General features: G+C 39.7%; 1 protein-coding gene across 1 annotated transcript; it reads left to right on the forward strand.

The window, feature by feature from the left end:
* The first annotated feature begins 6,342 nt into the window (after window positions 1-6,342).
* Window positions 6,343-18,178, forward strand: LOC121963227 (uncharacterized). The gene is made up of 2 exons (XM_088079923.1): window positions 6,343-13,268; window positions 16,073-18,178. Exons 1-2 carry the CDS (start codon window positions 6,413-6,415, stop codon window positions 16,777-16,779), a joined length of 7,563 nt encoding a protein of 2,520 aa, XP_087936049.1. The 5' UTR covers window positions 6,343-6,412; the 3' UTR covers window positions 16,780-18,178.
* Window positions 18,179-18,446: the final 268 nt, after the last annotated feature.

Here is an 18,446-nt window from a genome sequence, read left to right on the forward strand (position 1 = left end):
TGTTCTTCACAAAATTTCAGTCAGTCTTAAAGCTTTAGTTACTTTACAAATTAAGATTTTAACATAAAAAACATAAGAGTTTATAGCACAAAAAGTTTTGTTATAATTAAACTACCAAACACTATATCACAGTTGAAAGTCAATATTAGAATTAGAATTATTTAGAATTAAAATTAGTCAATTAATAAATTAGTCAACTGACAGAAAGTTAACTGGCAGCGATATCTGATAAACATTTAAATATTTTTTAATTTTACTTTTTTATGTTTTAGCTTTTTTTCTTTAGATTTTTCAGCAAATACCTTTCCCAGATTATACTTACTTTCTTGTAATCAAGACATATTTCCAATGCAGGAATTTTACTTGTAACAGAGTATTTTTACTGTGTGGTGTTAGCACTGTTACTTAAGAAAAGCATCTGAATACTTCTTCCATCACTGTATATTATGCTATGCATGGTTTCTATTTACCACAGCTTGAAAATACACAGAATGCAGCACACATTTAGAAAGTTCACCTCTGTAAAACTTTAGAAATGTAAAAAAAAAAATGTTGTCTGCCATGGAAAAATGTCTATCTGTTTCTTGTGCATACCAGTTAAGTTCACTTTCACCTCCCAGTGGGCAGAAGGTGACAGCAGCAGCGAACCTGTTCCCACGTTACGCCCGTTTTCCAAATCCTTCACCGGGAAAAAGACTCTTTAATATAATTTCTGACACCGTGTTAATAGAGTCCAGGCTTTTGGATTAGACACAAATTGACCTGACGTTATCTGGTGTTGGCTAGCAGCAGGAAATCCAGCCCAGATGTGAGAGACACACACGGTTGTTTCATTTTTATGAATCTCTATCAGTCAATTGACAGATGAGAAACACTCTCACACATGGCAAAGGAATGTATCGGTTACTGAAGAATTAAGATATTGGCAATGGACGATTCATGCGAGTGTGTGTTTGTGAGACAGAGAAAGAGGACATTTACTTAAGTACTGATCTTAAAAACAAATTTGAGGTACTTGTACTTGAGGATTTTCTTTCCATGCCCCTTTATAATTTTCCTCTTCTACATTTCAGAGGGAAATATTGTACTTTTACTTCATTACATTTATCTGAGAGCTTTCGTTACTTTACAAATCAAGATTTTTGCATAAAAAAACATTGGAAGAGTTTATAAAATATGATGTTTTGTTCTTCATTAAATCATTTTCATTTTCAATGATCACAGTTGTGATGATTAGTAGTTTAATCAATCAGTTAGCTCACAGAAAATTCATTGCCAACTGTTTTCATCAACATTAACATGACTTTATAAAAGACTTAATTTTCATAAGTCTTTTTCTATTTTTTGAATCATTTTAGTTTTGTCGGGTTTTTGTTTTTTTTAATGATTTTTAGGTTTTATATATGTGTGTGTGTGTATATATAATATAATATAATATATATAATTATATATATATATATATATATATATATATATATATAAATACTTTTTAAAAAGGTTTTCCTGTTTTCTTTTTAAATAATTTTGAATTTTGTTTGTTTTGTTTTTTGTTGTTTTTAAATTAAAATAAGGAGATTTTGGGATACTTTTCTAAAGAGTTGTTTGCATTTGGGTACTTTTACTTTTAATATTTTAAGTACATTTTACTTATTATATTACTTTTACTTAAGTAACATTTTCAATGCAGGACTTCCACTTGTAACAGAGTATTTTCAGAGGGTGGTATTAGTACTTTTACTTAAGTAAAAAGTCTAAATACTTCTTCCACCGCTGATACTGATCCAAAGGATTAAGGCAAGTGTGGTGTCCTATAACTGTTTTGCTAATGAATATATGTTTATTTGCTCTTGGCATGCTAACTGAGTCAGTAGAATAATATTGTCCAGGTAGGTTTATACCTTCAGGCAGGCAGAGAGAGTGTGGTATTACGAGAGGCTGGCGCTGCACTACGACAGTCGTTGGGTTCACTCCAGTTCAGTTGGAAATGGGACACTTATGCACATAACAGACACGACCGACGACACTGGCTCCTCTGCCCAAAGTAGAGGGAGATGAAGTGGTCTGCCAGGAAGCCCAGGCAGTGAAGCTGGACTGATGGTCAGATGTTTGTTCTAGTCTGCATGGAAAAAACCACAGTGTTTACACAATCCAGGACAGAGAGTGGGCCAAGCCTGCTCACTGGGGGAATTCAAAACACTTTATCCCAAGAGGGCACACCGACGAGAAAAAAAACTGCTGTCCATAAATGGGTAAAGCCAGTAGTGAGGGTATTATTGGGAATATAAGAGCTCCTGCAGTGCTCCACTGAACAGAACAGGATTCATTTAGATCGGCAACTGTCAAATAAATTGACCCTGTTAATCAACAGCGTTAATAATTGTAGTTCTCAGTGCAGGCTGTGCATCAGGTTAGTTTGTTGTGGCTGTGCAGCGACTGTCTGAGATTTATGCTTGGCTGTGCTATAAAAGATGTGGCTTTGTGATAATTAATCAATACAGCCTAGTGTTCAGACAGAAGTCTCTCGAGAGTATAAACATTTCTCTCACACTATTTCCCAGTGTAAGTGTTGAAGTACTGCAGTGACTGTGGAAGGTGAAAGGACACTTACTCCTGGCTTTTATCCTGCCAAGAGTTGTAAAATGTCAAATGAGCTCATAGCTGCATTAAGAACTTACAATGTAAAGTCATATAGAGGATGTTTGAATACCATCTTTACATGCACGGATTACAAGACCCCTGTATTGTCTAGTTGAAATGTGGCTAACACTATTTTTGGATAGTCCATCTAGAGATAGTTTATAGTATTTGTAACCATGGGAGGATTATGAGACAATGGGCCCCTGAGCACAGATATGCAAAGGGCCCCACCACATCTCTTACATCGGAAAGACACAGACTTTGTGGTTGTTTTGCATCTCTTTATAGTCATTTTGTGTCTCCTTGTTGTTTCGTATCTTTTTGAGGAGACATTTTTGTGTATTTTTTGTCATTTTGTATCTTTCTGCGGTCATTTTGAGCCTGTTAAGACCTGGTCTTAACATGCCTTTTGGTGATTCAAACCCAAGTGGACAGCCAAAACACATTGCTGTTCACACCTGAGCCTATCATGTGTCTCCAGAGCAGGGCCGGCTCTAGCCTTTTTGGTTACCTAGGCGAGATTGGGATAGAAAAAACCGAAAACTGAAATGTAAACATACAGTTTATAGCCTATAACCTGCCTGTGTTGACATACAGTTTGTCAGTGAGGCTAATCTCTCTCTCTCTCTCTGACCTGAGATGCGCATCACTAACCACCTTGGCAAGTGGTTTGAGTGACTGGATCACAACACATCTTTATGGTGGTTTATACTTGTATTTAGCGCTGTCCACATGCAATCAGATCACCTGAAGCACATGTGAATACCAGGGTTAAACAGGCTCTTTGAGTCTCTTCTTGGTCAGTATTTGGTCATTTGACATTTGAAATTTTGCAAGTGACATCCAGGGTGGCTCCTGGGCCTGTTCCCGGGAGGCCCCTCAGTAATCTATCCATGCAACAACTTATTTGTTGAGATTCAACAATTCAATTGTTCTGCTTTATTCTGTAGCTGTTTAATAGATTATCTATAAAATATAGATGACAATTCATGGACATACCTACATAGTCTCACAATCATACAATAACAATAATAATAATAATAATTTAGGTTAGTTTAGCACATGTAGTAACTTTAGTGATTTGTCACATATACTTTATAATCATCTACAGACTGAGCAATAGATACATAGATAGATAGACAGAAACTTTATTAATCCAGAATGGAAATTCAGGTTTCCAGTATCTTGTTGTACAGTCAGGAGAGAAAAAACATAACAAACAATACAAAATGAATAAAAAATATAAAAAGAATATAAACTAATATGTGTAAAAACCTCAGAAATAAAAGATACGTTTTTTTTTCTCATTGTTTTTATTGCAGTTTTTACATTTTAATACAGAACAATGTCTTTAACAGACACAAAAAATGAAGAATGGGAATGAAAATTAATTAATTAATTAAAATAAATAAATAAATAAATAATTAAAATTAAATAAATAAATAAATAAATAAAATAAAATAAAGTTAAATTAAATTAAGTTAAATAAAATAAAATAATAATAATGCAGTACAGCTCTGACTTGCGGAGATAATGAATACAAAATTTATAGGAGTTGGTGATAAAAGATACATTTATTAAAGTGCAGAATAAAAACCATATAGTGTTTGTGATAAAATAACTAAATATACTCCTTTTTAAAATGCAGTGTTTGTAACCTTAATTAACAGATTAAATCTGTTGAAATGTTACAAATACTTTATAAACTATCAGTACGTGGACTATCCAAATAATGTGTTACCCCACCATGTTACACCCTTTTTTCCAAAGTAAAAAATTGATTTACTTGAATTCTTTTCTTTAACGCATCTTAGACTGCAGCATTTTCACTTGTTATGCTCGCACAAGGTGCCGTTTCTCCAGATGTAACTATGAATTTGGAGGCCAGAGCTCTTCTACACTGAGACGCTTTCTTCCACCTTAACGCATTTTTCATCTCTAACCTGATGCTTCCCACAGTCCTCTCGCTAAACAAATGGTTTCCTTTGTCATTATCAACGGACAGCTGAGAAATCTCAACAGCTTTGTGCAGTCAGAGCAGGCGGCCAATGAAAGAGACAGAGAACAAAAATGCACAAGGGTCAAGTTTCATTGCAGTCTAAAAATAAGACAATTTAAGTGGCCTAACAAGCATTAAATACAGACAAATTTCTAGAACATCAAACGCTGGCACTTCATGCTATCACTCATATCTCCAATCCTGTGGTGTGTCTGACATTTACACCTCTAAAGCCTCATTATCTTAACTCCCCGCCAAGCAGATGCCTCATTTAGTTCATGTGACTATGTTTTCTCTCTGTCTTTTTTCTGACTATATGTAGACACAACGAATTAGCAAAGAACCGAAATCTTGGATGAACAGACAGTCTGCACACAGCGAGCTCGGCCTCCCCACCCAGAGATTGTCTCACCAGTTCTTGACACTTGTTGAGGATTAGCACTGTCCGAATAAAGTCAATAGCACATGAGATATCTCTCTTCCCTGGCACTGTATTTGAATCAAGCGGCCCTCTTGGATAAATCTGACATTCCTGACTTTCATTACTCAGGAGCTCCGCTAACCCACGCAGCTTAAAGGAAAATGAAATATGTCCACATAAATCTGAGTAACAAACCCTTGGCTTCGGCCCAGCAGCCGGTATTTTGCTTCAGAGGCATATTTTGACCTGTTGCATCTGTCACTCACATGTTTGTGGATCCGACAGGAAGCTTGGGAATCGCCTGCCAAAGCAACTGCGACACACATGCATATTCAATACACTTATCAGTACATCATGCAGTGAGAATGCATTACAAGTGGTCTTCATTAGGTGATGTGATTACAGTGAGGATACACTGGAATGTAATAATAAGATGACAATAAGACACATGCTTTCCAAAGCTCTCACAGTTTGCTTTTCGTGACTGATATAGAACTGTTAGGGCTAATTCTGCTTATGTTATAAGCTAGAAATATTTTAACATTTCGTCACGCTTCATGCTTATTATCCACTATCTCATTGAGACCATCTACTGAAAAGCACATCCACACAGTCCCCCTCTCAAGTCAACTCAACTCAATTCAGTTTAATTAATTTTAATTCAAATAGTTTTATTAGCATGAACAAAAATGGTATTGCCAAAGCAGTTCATAAAAAAAAAGACATTTTACACATATTTCATACATTCATTCATTGCATATACATATCAAATTTACAGGTCCATCTATCTATCTATCTATCTATCTATCTATCTACCAACAAAGAAACAATTAACAACATTATATTAATTCAAAATCAGTACTACAGTAATAGTAAAGTTTGAGTGATAAATAAAAAGGCGGAGTGTGAGCTGTCAGGAGATGAACTCCAGCTGTTATGTGTTGTTATGCTGGTTGTTTCATGCACTGATATACAATATCTTGCGGCTTCTTTTCTCTTGATGTTGCATTTTAGTCTCAGAGAGTGAATCAAAACCTTGGAGTTGTCATTGAAAAACATATAATTTTTGCAAAGAACTTTGTTCTAATATTTTCATAAGTGCTACATTGTGGTAGGAAATGTTGTTTTGTCTCCACCTCTCACTCTGTTTTTTTTCACCTGTTTGCCTCTCAAAGCTCCTCGCTCCTCATTTCTCTCGCAGACTCACTTTCCACTAAACAGCTCCATCAGTTCCCCCTCCCTCCTCTTCTCCCTCCCACCTTGCCTCCTCCTCTCACTGTCGCTGTCTCAAACTGAGGTGGGTCTTTTTTACACTCTCTCCCTCCTCTCCTTTTACTCTTTACTCCCAGGACGCAATGAGGTTAACAGCGCTTTGCGTATGTGGGACTCTGCTGGCCTTCTTGACCCTTTCTTGGACCACAGCAGACTCTGATGAGGGAGACATCCTGGGGGATCATGGATTTGGGCCCTGCGCCGCAACTCTGAGACCTGAGGGGCCGTGCAGACAGGGGCAGGATGAGAACATGTGCCCGTACCAGTTCAGTCTGCCACCGCTGACTCTCCATTTGCCAAACCAGCTTAGAGAGCTGGAGCAGATCGTGAAAGATTTGCAGAAGCTGAAGGACAACGTGGACCAACTGAGGAAGATGTGTGCAGATTGTACAGTAAGCCAAACTGAGAGAGAGTGTGGACGGCAGAGTGAAGGAGAGCATGGAAAGCTGAATGAGAGTACAGATATACATAAGGAGGACAGGAACTGGCTGAATGAGAGAAATCTTGAGAGGCCAACAGAGTGTGGGACAGACAGGGTTACAGCGGAAAAGACTATGGAAGGAGATGGTGACACTGACTCAGAAAAAAGAGCTATTTTGGAAGAGAAAGGGAGAAAGAAATGGGAAGCAGAGAGAGTGAGCGATAAAGGGGTCGTAAAAGAAAACGAGAGGGAAGTAAAAGAAGCGGCAGAAAAAGATGGAAAAACTAAAACAGAGGGGGCAAAAGGAAAGGACAAACCGGGGCAGGCAAAGGTGCCAACGGCTGGTGAAAATGAGAAAAAAGTGGATGTTGTCAGAAAGGTTACTGAAAAAAATAACAGGGAGACAGACATAAATCAAGATAAAGATGGAAAGCAGGACTCAAAGGGAGATCAAGAGGATCAGTCGGAGAATGGAAAAAAGAGGAAGATTACAAGTAATGTAAAAAATAAGGAGAAAACAGAAGAGAGTGACCATCACGTGTGGCGAGATGAAACAGAGGAAACAGAAAAAAGGACCCAAACTGAAGCAGACAGGCGCAGTGATGGAATAAAGATGTCTGAGGACCATGATGAGCATACAAATAAGGAGCGAGAGGAGCATGGGGAGGAGAGGAAAAAGGAAATGGAAAAGGGAATAAAAGTGGAGCGAAATAATGAGAAACCAAAACAGGCTGAAAGCATCGGGCGTGCAGAAAAAGAGAGGACTATAAAAAAGGGGGAGGTGGAGGACGGGGAGACGGGGACAGAGATCAAAACAGACGGAGAAAAAACGGTCCAGAGTGTGCAGAGGGACAGTGATGGAGAATTAGCATCCAGCAAGGCAACCGAGAGGACAGACTTTGTTTCAATCAGCCCGACTCCTCACCCCATCATTAGTTTAGCTCCGAGGCAGGACTCCATGGACTCAAACCAAGCAGTAACATTTACATCATTTCTTCCATCTCCTCCTTTGTCCAGCTCAGCTTCATATTTGATCACAGATGCCAATCAACGGATGATAACAGTTGTTGACCGACTAACAATCCAAAGCTCAGGGCCTGGAGCAGATGGCATTTTTGAGCACTCAACTCCTGATGCAGAGGAGGGCTTAAAGACCACAAGTAGGTCGACAACAACTGCCTCAATAAACACATTGGGTGGTCCTAGACAACAGATAACCAGACCAACTTCAAGGTTCACCTCTACAACCAGTGCAAGACCTGGAGCAGGCTTCCATGGTCGGGTTAGCTTAACTACAGCAAGTACAACTACCACAACCCACCGGCAGAATTTATTCACAACTACATTCCCAGGAGCTGCAGACCGCAGCCGCTGGACGGCTAAAAAGAACATCAGCTCAAACACTAAGACTGGCGTAAAACCTCCACCAGGCCGAGGACTAAAGCCCAGTGAAAAGCAAAAACCTGCAATTAAAACTGAAGCAGACCAGAAGCATAAAAATCCTAGAATTGACCGTAAACCTGACCGACCTTCTTTGTCGGACAAAAAAACAAAATATGACCAAAAGCAGAAGCCTTCGCACCAAAAACCCACAACTGAGCAAAAATCTAAACCTGCCAAAAGCCCACCACGATTCCAGATCCCAAAACCTGACCAAAGACCTCCACCTGATCATTTACCACCTGATCACCAGATTCCAAAACCTGACCGAAGACCTCCACCTGATCATTTTCCACCTGATCACCAAATCCCAAAAACTGACCGAGGACCTCCACCTGATCACTTACAAACTGATCACAAGATCCCAAAACCTGACCAAAGACCTCCACCTGATCATTTACCACCTGATCACCAGATCCCAAAAATTGACCAAAGACCTCCACCTGATCATCTACCGACTGATCACAGGATCCCAAAACCTGACCAAAGACCTCCACCTGATCATTTACCACCTGATCACAATATTCCAAAACCTGACCAAAGACCTCCACCTGATCATTTACCACCTGATCACCAGATCCCAAAAACTGACCAAAGACCTCCACCTGATCATCTACCGACTGATCACAGGATCCCAAAACCTGACCAAAGACCTCTACCTGATCGTTTACCAACTGATCACCAGATCCCAAAAATTGACCGAAGACCTCCACCTGATCATTTACCACCTGATCACCAGATCCCAAAAATTGACCAAAGACCTCCACCTGATCATCTACCGACTGATCACAGGATCCCAAAACCTGACCAAAGACCTCTACCTGATCATTTACCAACTGATCACCAGATCCCAAAAATTGACCAAAGACCTCCACCTGATCATTTACCACCTGATCACCAGATTCCAAAAATTGACCAAAGACCTCCACCTGATCATCTACCGACTGATCACAGGATCCCAAAACCTGACCAAAGACCTCCACCTGATCATTTACCACCTGATCACCAGATCCCAAAAATTGACCAAAGACCCCCACCTGATCATCTACCGACTGATCACAGGACCCCAAAACCTGACCAAAGACCTCCACCTGATCATTTACCACCTGATCACAAGATCCCAAAACCTGACCAAAGACCTCCACCTGATCATCTACCGACTGATCACAGGATCCCAAAACCTGACCAAAGACCTCCACCTGATCATTTACCACCTGATCACAATATTCCAAAACCTGACCAAAGACCTCCACCTGATCATTTACCACCTGATCACCAGATCCCAAAAACTGACCAAAGACCTCCACCTGATCATCTACCGACTGATCACAGGATCCCAAAACCTGACCAAAGACCTCTACCTGATCGTTTACCAACTGATCACCAGATCCCAAAAATTGACCGAAGACCTCCCCCTGATCATTTAGCACCTGATCACCAGATCCCAAAAACTGACCGAAGACCTCCATCTGATAATCTACAGACTGACCACAGGATCCCAAAACCTGACCGAAGACCTCCACCTGATCATTTACCACCTGATCACCAGATCCCAAAATCTGACCAGAGACCTCCTCCTGATCATCTACCGCCTGATCACAAGATCCCAAAACCTGACCAAAGACCTCCACCTGATCATTTACCACCTGATCACAAGATCCCAAAACCTGACCAAAGACCTCCACCTGATCATTTACCACCTGATCACCAGATTCCAAAAATTGACCAAAGACCTCCACCTGATCATCTACCGACTGATCACAGGATCCCAAAACCTGACCAAAGACCTCTACCTGATCATTTACCAACTGATCACCAGATCCCAAAACCTGACCAAAGACCTCCACCTGATCATCTACCGACTGATCACAGGATCCCAAAACCTGACCAAAGACCTCCACCTGATCATTTACCACCTGATCACCAGATCCCAAAAATTGACCAAAGACCCCCACCTGATCATCTACCGACTGATCACAGGACCCCAAAACCTGACCAAAGACCTCCACCTGATCATTTACCACCTGATCACAAGATCCCAAAACCTGACCAAAGACCTCCACCTGATCATTTACCACCTGATCACCAGATCCCAAAAATTGACCAAAGACCTCCACCTGATCATCTACCAACTGATCACAGGATCCCAAAACCTGACCAAAGACCTCTACCTGATCATTTACCAACTGATCACCAGATCCCAAAACCTGACCAAAGACCTCCACCTGATCATTTACCACCTGATCACCAGATCCCAAAAATTGACCAAAGACCTCCATCTGATCATCTACCGACTGATCACCAGATTCCAAAACCTGACCGAAGACCTCCCTCTGATCATTTAGCACCTGATCACCAGATCCCAAAAACTGACCAAAGACCTCCACCTGATCATCTACCAACTGATCACAGGATCCCAAAACCTGACCAAAGACCTCCACCTGATCATTTACCACCTGATCACCAGATTCCAAAACCTGACCGAAGACCTCCCTCTGATCATTTAGCACCTGATCACCAGATCCCAAAACCTGACCAAAGACCTCCACCTGATCATCTACCAACTGATCACAGGATCCCAAAACCTGACCAAAGACCTCCACCTGATCATTTACCACCTGATCACCAGATCCCAAAAACTGACCAAAGACCTCCACCTGATCATTTTCCAACTGATCACCAGATTCCAAAACCTGACAGAAAACCTCCACCCGATCATTTACCACCTGATCACCAGATCCCAAAATCTGACCGAAGACCTCCACCTGACCATTTACCAACTGATCACCAGATCCCAAAACCTGACCAAAGACCTCAACCTGATCATTTACCACCTGATAACCAGATCCCAAAAACTGACCGAAAACCTACACCTGACCATCTACTGACTGATCACAGGATCCCAAAACCTGATGGAAGACCTCCAACTGATTATTTACCGACTGATCACAGGTTCCCAAAACCTGACCAAAGACCTCCACCTGATCATTTACCAGTTGATGACAGGATCCCAAAACCTGATGGAAGACCTCCAACTGATTATTTACCAACTGATCACAGGTTTCCAATACCTAACCGAAGACCTACAGCTGATCATTTACCAACTGATCACAAGATCACAACACATGTCGAAAGCCCCCCACCTGATCATTTACTGACGGATCACCAGATCCCAAACCCTGACCAAAGACCTCCACCTGATTACAAGATCCCAAAACCTGGCCAAAGACCTCCCCCTGACAATTTACTGACTGATTACCAGATCCCAAACCCTGACCAAAGACCTCCACCTGATCAGAAGATCCCAAAACCTGATCCAACACCTCCACCTGTTCATTTACCGACTGATCACCAGATCCCAAAACCTGACCAAAGACCTCCACCTGATAATTTACCGACTGATCACCACATCCAAATACCTGACCGAAGACCTCCACCTGATCACCAGATTCCAAAACCTGGCCAAAAACCTCCACCTGATCATTTACCGACTGATCAAAATCTGAAAAACAATCAACTATCTAAACATGACCAAGAACATACAACCGATCAAAGCCAGTTACTTACTCGAAAGCCACAATCTCATCAAAAGTCTATACGTCCTGTTTATAGACCTACATCTTATCAAAGACCCCAAACTGTAAACTCAAATGGTTTTGACAAAGACACTGATCAAGAGCTTGAATCTACTGAAATCCCAATCATTGCTGAAAACTCAAAACCTGTGAAAAAGCAAGATCATCCTCTGAAAACAGACAAGCCTGACCAAATGCAAAAACTTCACACAGAGGCGAAAAGTGAAGAAAAAACTAAATCTGATCAATGGTCTACCATAAACCCATATGTCACACCTGATCAAGAACCTAAAATAAATGTAACAACTAGTCTCACTCCAAAATCTGACCAAAAGCCTATAACAGAATTTATGGAAAACTCAGATGAAAATCCTAAATCTGTTCTAACACCTGGACAAAAGCTTACACCTGATCATACCCTGATCAAACCCCCGCATCAAAAGCCCAAAACCAGCCAGAAAATCCCTAAAATAAACCAAAAACCTACCAGAAAACACCCAGAGCTTGTATCAGGCCAAAAGACTAAACCAAATTTGAAGCCTAGACATCCACAAACCAACCAAGGGCTTAACCTTAACCCCAAATCTGTGCCTGCCCAAATTCCTGAAGCAGAATCCAACAAAACACCCGAACTGAAGCCTCCACACAGACGTAGGCCACCAACAAGACCTTCACTCAGGCCTGGAGCAACACCCGTTCAAAGGCCAAAACCAGCAGTGCAACTAAAGCCAAGTCCAAAGACCAAAACAGACTTAGATCTCCTTCAGATCAGAAGGACTAATTCAGACGACATCCAAAACTCTCAAACTGACATGCCACCTGCACCTGGCCCTGCAACACAGACTGGTGACGTTATTGGTTCCCCAGGGGTCACAGAGTTCAGTACCAGCACAATGAAAACCATCACTGCGGGTCCAAAGACGTCCAACAGCCTGGAAACTGGACCCTTCCCTCATCTTCGCATTCCCTCTGAAGGCGTCACGATGAGCCCAAACAGCAGGATTACGTCTGATCTGAAGCCACACACAACCAGTCGACCGCCATCAATCCCAATGACAACAATACAAAACAAAATTGTCCGTGGAATCCCCCCGGGTGTTATCCCTAGCACCAGTCCAGTATCCACAAAGCCACATCCAGCTTCTAACACTGACTCCAGTTTACAAGCTAAGATACTTCACAATGTGGAGGAAACAGCACCCACACAAACTCCAAAACCAGACAAAATGATGATTCCAGTCCTGACCCCGGGTGCCAGAACTACCTCCACAATCAGCCCTGACCTCAGGTCAACGACCTCTGGCCCCGAGCCCCTGGCTGCCGAGTCCTCCACTCCCAGTGCTCGAGAGCTGCGTGTGAAAATCAACCAGGTGGCTGCTTTCCTCAATAACAGCCTGACTCCAAATGGAAGACCACCGGACAGGCATCCAAAGGAGCACCCAGAGGACAGCCAGCGAGGCAGCAGGCCTGACAAACAACTACCAACACTGAAACCATCTAAAGGCAAGACATATTATTTTTAAACACTTTCGTAGTGCTTGAACAAGTTTTGTTTTTGTTATGCATGCATGAATTTGCACACTAACCATTTGAAATGTATCAGTTTTCCTATTCTGCATTCAGATGTCTTTCACAAGCTATTTCCATCTTTAAAACCTGAGCAAATTGTTTTTTATTCATTCTGAAAAAACACGGGGGGAAAGCTATAATCAGCTTGGCAAGAAATGTCCCACAAATTGCAAGAAATTAGTAAAAAGTGATGAAAAAAGGGAAGGATTATTAAAAAATGATTAAAAAATAGGGGAAAATACCTAGAAAACTATATTTATAATTATAATAAATTTTAAATTTTTGTTACAGAAAAAAATATGATAAAATATATAACATATTATATATATATATATATATATATTATATATATATATATATATATATATATATATATATGTTTCATTTTCAGCACTATTTAAAGGTCATTTTCTTGTTTATCTTTTTACTTTTTCCTACTTATTTTCAGGTATTATTTTACGAATATTTACTTACTTTTTGGCCATGTCTTGTTAAGTTGCTCATTGCTTTCTCCCCATGTGTGGGGGGGTTTCATAGGGTTAAGTACTTACTGCAGGGATTGTGGCTGTTATTGACAGAGCCGATATGTAATTATATTGGCATGCATAATAGCACACAGCATTGATTTGCGTGGCTGTGTATCATATGGTTGCATTGTTTGAGCAGTCAGCTCAAAGAAATAAAATAATATTCACTGTTCACGGAGGAATTAAAAATTAAGAGGGAGAGGAGAGGAGGCAACTTCGTAATGAAATTCTTCTTTCTTCTTTACAACCAACCTCATAAATATCTATTGTCTCTTATTGACATTACATCACAGTTGTATTTATTTAACCTTTATTTAACCACTTAAGATTAAAAATCCTCAATATAATAATGGGAGAAAGCTGTTGTGCATTAGTATTTGAGAGCTTATATTTGTATTACTCACTCAGAAAATTGTTATGACCCGAGCTAAAAAGAATCTAAGTGAGAGGACCACATCGTAAGCACTAATGATCCTCACATTAATCAATGATAATAATCAAGGGCGTAGGTTTTGTTCCACATATGAAACGGGGTGTTTGGGGATCCTTTGCCAGAACGTTTAGAAAAACAAACACTCAATTTCCTGCATTCTTGTGAGTTTTTATGCACCAATTTTTGCCTTTTCTGCATGAAGTCATAGCTGTGTCTTTAGTTTTGTCAAAATAAAATTATTCTAATTATAATAATTACCACTCTCATGTGGTGGGGGACAAATGCATGTTCTAAATATTGAGGGAGACGTGTCCCCGTTGACCCCCTCTGAGATGCACACCTTTGATGATAGTTAATTATGTGGTCTGAGATCATCTTTGTACCACACATACTGTCTAAATGAGGAATTTGCATATGAGTGCAAAATGTGTGTGTCTGCATGAGCGTGGTGGTTAAGATTAAAACCACAGCAATGTGTAGGCTAACAGCTTTAAAACATCCTTCAGTGGAGCATGGTTTACAGTGAATAATCTGGCATCAGATCAGTCTCATGGATTATTCAGTTTAACACTAGAGTTCAAATGCTGCATTTGAATTAATAAATACCACCTTCTTATCATGCTCAGGTGGAGGTCTTATTTACAGACTACATCATTTTTTATTCATAAAAACAATCCATTGAAAAGGGCTGCTGCTATGTCATTGTTACACACTTTAAAATCTGCAATTTTATCTCTCACAATTCATGATTTTACCTACTGTAGGCCTGTGTACTGTGGGGGTTCACCCTGAAATTCTTCAAAAACACTAAACATTTTATGATGGAAAAATAGCTTTGTCCTGACCTGTTGCTCTTGTGACCTCACCAAACACATTTACATCACAGCTGCAAGATGATATTTTCACCTGCAAGATACGAGCACCAGCAGGACTTTACTTAGATCACTCCCAAAATGAAGAAGGGCGAGTCTTCTTTTATGATGAGATAAAATGCAAAAAAAGTGACTGAAAGCTTAAAAAAAGGACAAAATACTACAGAAATACAAATTACATTTTTACACTTTTACAGATACTGTGTATCTATGATTGATAGTTGCAAAGGGTAATCGCAATAGACACAGTGGGGAGTATATTTACTTTAATATATAGAAATATGGCCTATAAATATTATTTCACCGTAAGTGGTAAAATAATGCACAATAGAGAGTTGCATGACATGTTTTATACACTGTATAAAATATAAAAATAATTGGATATGTACATAATTTATGGGAATATTTACAGTAATTATGGAAAAATGTGTTTGTGTATATATGTACATTTACTCTTTTTTTAATTAGTTGTTCATTTTGAGGGCTTTTGAGTGTTTTTCCTGAATTCCTGTTTTTTTCTTTTAATAATTTTGATTTTTTTGTGTGGGGTTTTTTTTCGATTTAAAAAGAAATTCCAGTTGTTTTGGGTGTGTTGGTTTTTTTTTTCCTCTCTCTCTCTGTTTACTTTTATACTTTAGCCTAGGTAAATTTTCCTAATTATACCCACTTTTACTTATGTAACATTTTCAAAGCAGGACTTGTAACACAGTATATTCACAGTGTGGTATTAGTACTTTTACTTGACTAAAAGATCTGAATACTTCTTCCACCATTGGTCATGTTATAAGTGATCAGTGATGGAGGCAGAGACAGTTGTTATGGTTTCTTGTTGAAGAATCTGGCTTCTTTTGGAATTAATTTGGAGAATTTAAGAGAAATCTGAAAATTTCTTTCAATTTTCTGCAGTTACCATGCCGAGAGACTGCTCCGACCACCTGCTCAGGGGGCAGAGAAGAAGCAGGGTGTACCTGGTGACCCCTGACCTCCGCAGCAGGAGCTTCCCGGTCCTCTGTGACATGGAGCTGAATGGAGGAGGGTGGACGCTCCTGCAGCGCCGACAGGACGGCAGCGTGAGCTTCAACCGCACCTGGGCTGAGTACCGAGCAGGCTTCGGGGAGCTGGACGGAGGAGAGTTTTGGCTGGGCAACAATATGATCCACCTGCTGACCCGGGACAGGGACATGGTGCTGCGGGTGGAGCTGGAGGACTTTGACGGGGTGATGGAGTATGCAGAGTATGAGCACTTCAGGGTGGCGAGTGAGCGGATGCGCTACAGACTGTCGGTGGGCGGATACTCGGGGACTGCAGGTGATGCTCTCCGCTTCAGCAAAAGTTACGATCACAACAACAGGGCGTTCACCACGCCGGACAGGGACCACGACCGCTATCCATCCGGGAACTGCGGGGCCTACTACAGCTCCGGCTGGTGGTTTGACGCCTGCATGGCTGCAAACCTCAACGGGAGATACTATGAAGGGAGGTACAAGGGAGTCCGAGATGGTATTTTCTGGGGCACGTGGCACAACATCTCCGCAGAGTATTACCCCACTAACGACAGACAGTCTTTTAAAATGGTCAGGATGATGATCCGACCAAAGGGCTTCGCACCATAAGCTGTGATTCTCTACCAGCATGTTTGAAAAGAAAATAAACATAAAGGGTCTAACTTCAAAATCTGACAAGTTGATCTTAAAATAATCTTGGGAACTATGGATGAATGGAAAACTCTGCACGTCTTGTTATTGGCTTTACTTATATGATTAGAAATTAGTGAAATCTATATAGATAATTATATAATTGACAAAGTAAACAAAAACAAAACGTCATCTCTAAGTATTTTTCTATAATAAATATTGAAATAAGTAATAATGGCAGAAAATCCAATATTGTGACTCCCTCCATACTAAAAAAAACAAAACAGTTTGACCAGTTTAATTTGATTTAGCAGCTTAAGGTTTGGTTTCACATAATTGTTAATGGTTTAGCTGGTCGTACCAGCTTGTGATGGTCACTCTAGCTGGTTTATCCATTGAAGTTCCTGTAAAATTGAAATCAAATCAATATCCTTGAGTATGGAGAAGTGACAGTCATGAGTGGAAAATATGAAAAGAAAAAGGCATAAATCAATTAATTTGTCTGTCATGTGTTATGCATGAAGATACATGTGCACAGCTTGACAGGGTGGCCACACCAGCATGTCGGACCATCAAAGACCAGCAAGAACTGGGTCAGGACCATCTAAGACCATCTTCAACCAGCCAAAACCAACTAAACCAGCTACCAGCATAAACTGAGTTTGTGCAATTAAAAAAATTAAAAGTACTGTTAGTTTGTGTTAGCAACCTCAGTAAACCAAGTTAATCTGACAGAGTGGACAGAGTGGGTTTTGCCAATGATAAAGTTAGGAGATCTTTGAGTTCTGTTTTGTTAACATGTTGAAGAAAATGCCAATATGATATATGATTGACTAGTTGCAACAAGTTCACAAAATCAAGTAAATAGGAGTAAATTTCAAATAAATAGATTAAGTAAGTAGATAGATTAGATATACATACATTAGACAATTTTCTTTAGAAAAGTAAAATTAACTTGTCAGATTTAACAGTTTATACCCTTCACACAGTTATTGTACTATGAACACAATGCTGCCACCTTGTGGTGTTTGATTTTGCAATACTGTTTTGTTAAGGCCTGCAGGTGAATGTGACAGTAACTGAGGATGTACATAGTTACAGAGGTTATAGTCCAAATGACATATCTTTTTTATAGCCTTTTAATATTAATAAGTCTATTTTGAGTGTGGGATTTGTACAATGTCAAGAGAGAGAACTCTTGTGAAGAGTTATTTTTCAGTGAATCTGACGGGTATATAGCAACAGAGAATATTTTTTCTATTATAACAGTACTGGAAAGACGGTTGACTGAAGCAGGATGGGATGTTTTATAATTGAAATGCTTTAGTTAAGATACATAAAATTGATGAAAATATCAATAAAACAGCCTATATAAGTATGGAATTGCATTTGTTTCTCTTTGTTTCTGTTGAAAATATCAGCAAATTGAAAAAAAAAAACAAAATAAGAACATCAATTAAAAGTAGAGTTAAATCATCCTTTTCAACAGAAAAGCAACCACAGATTCAGTGTTCTTCGGGACATGCAGCGACGGCAACATATTTTACTATTTTATACTATTTTATGATATTTTAATTATTTACTTTTGAGTTATGTTACTATCTATCTATCTATCTATCTATCTATCTATATATATATATATATAT

This window comes from Plectropomus leopardus, chromosome 7 (assembly GCF_026936395.1).
Source record: "Plectropomus leopardus strain MGB_pleo_1.0 chromosome 7, ASM2693639v1, whole genome shotgun sequence".
NCBI lineage: Eukaryota > Metazoa > Chordata > Actinopteri > Perciformes > Serranidae > Plectropomus > Plectropomus leopardus.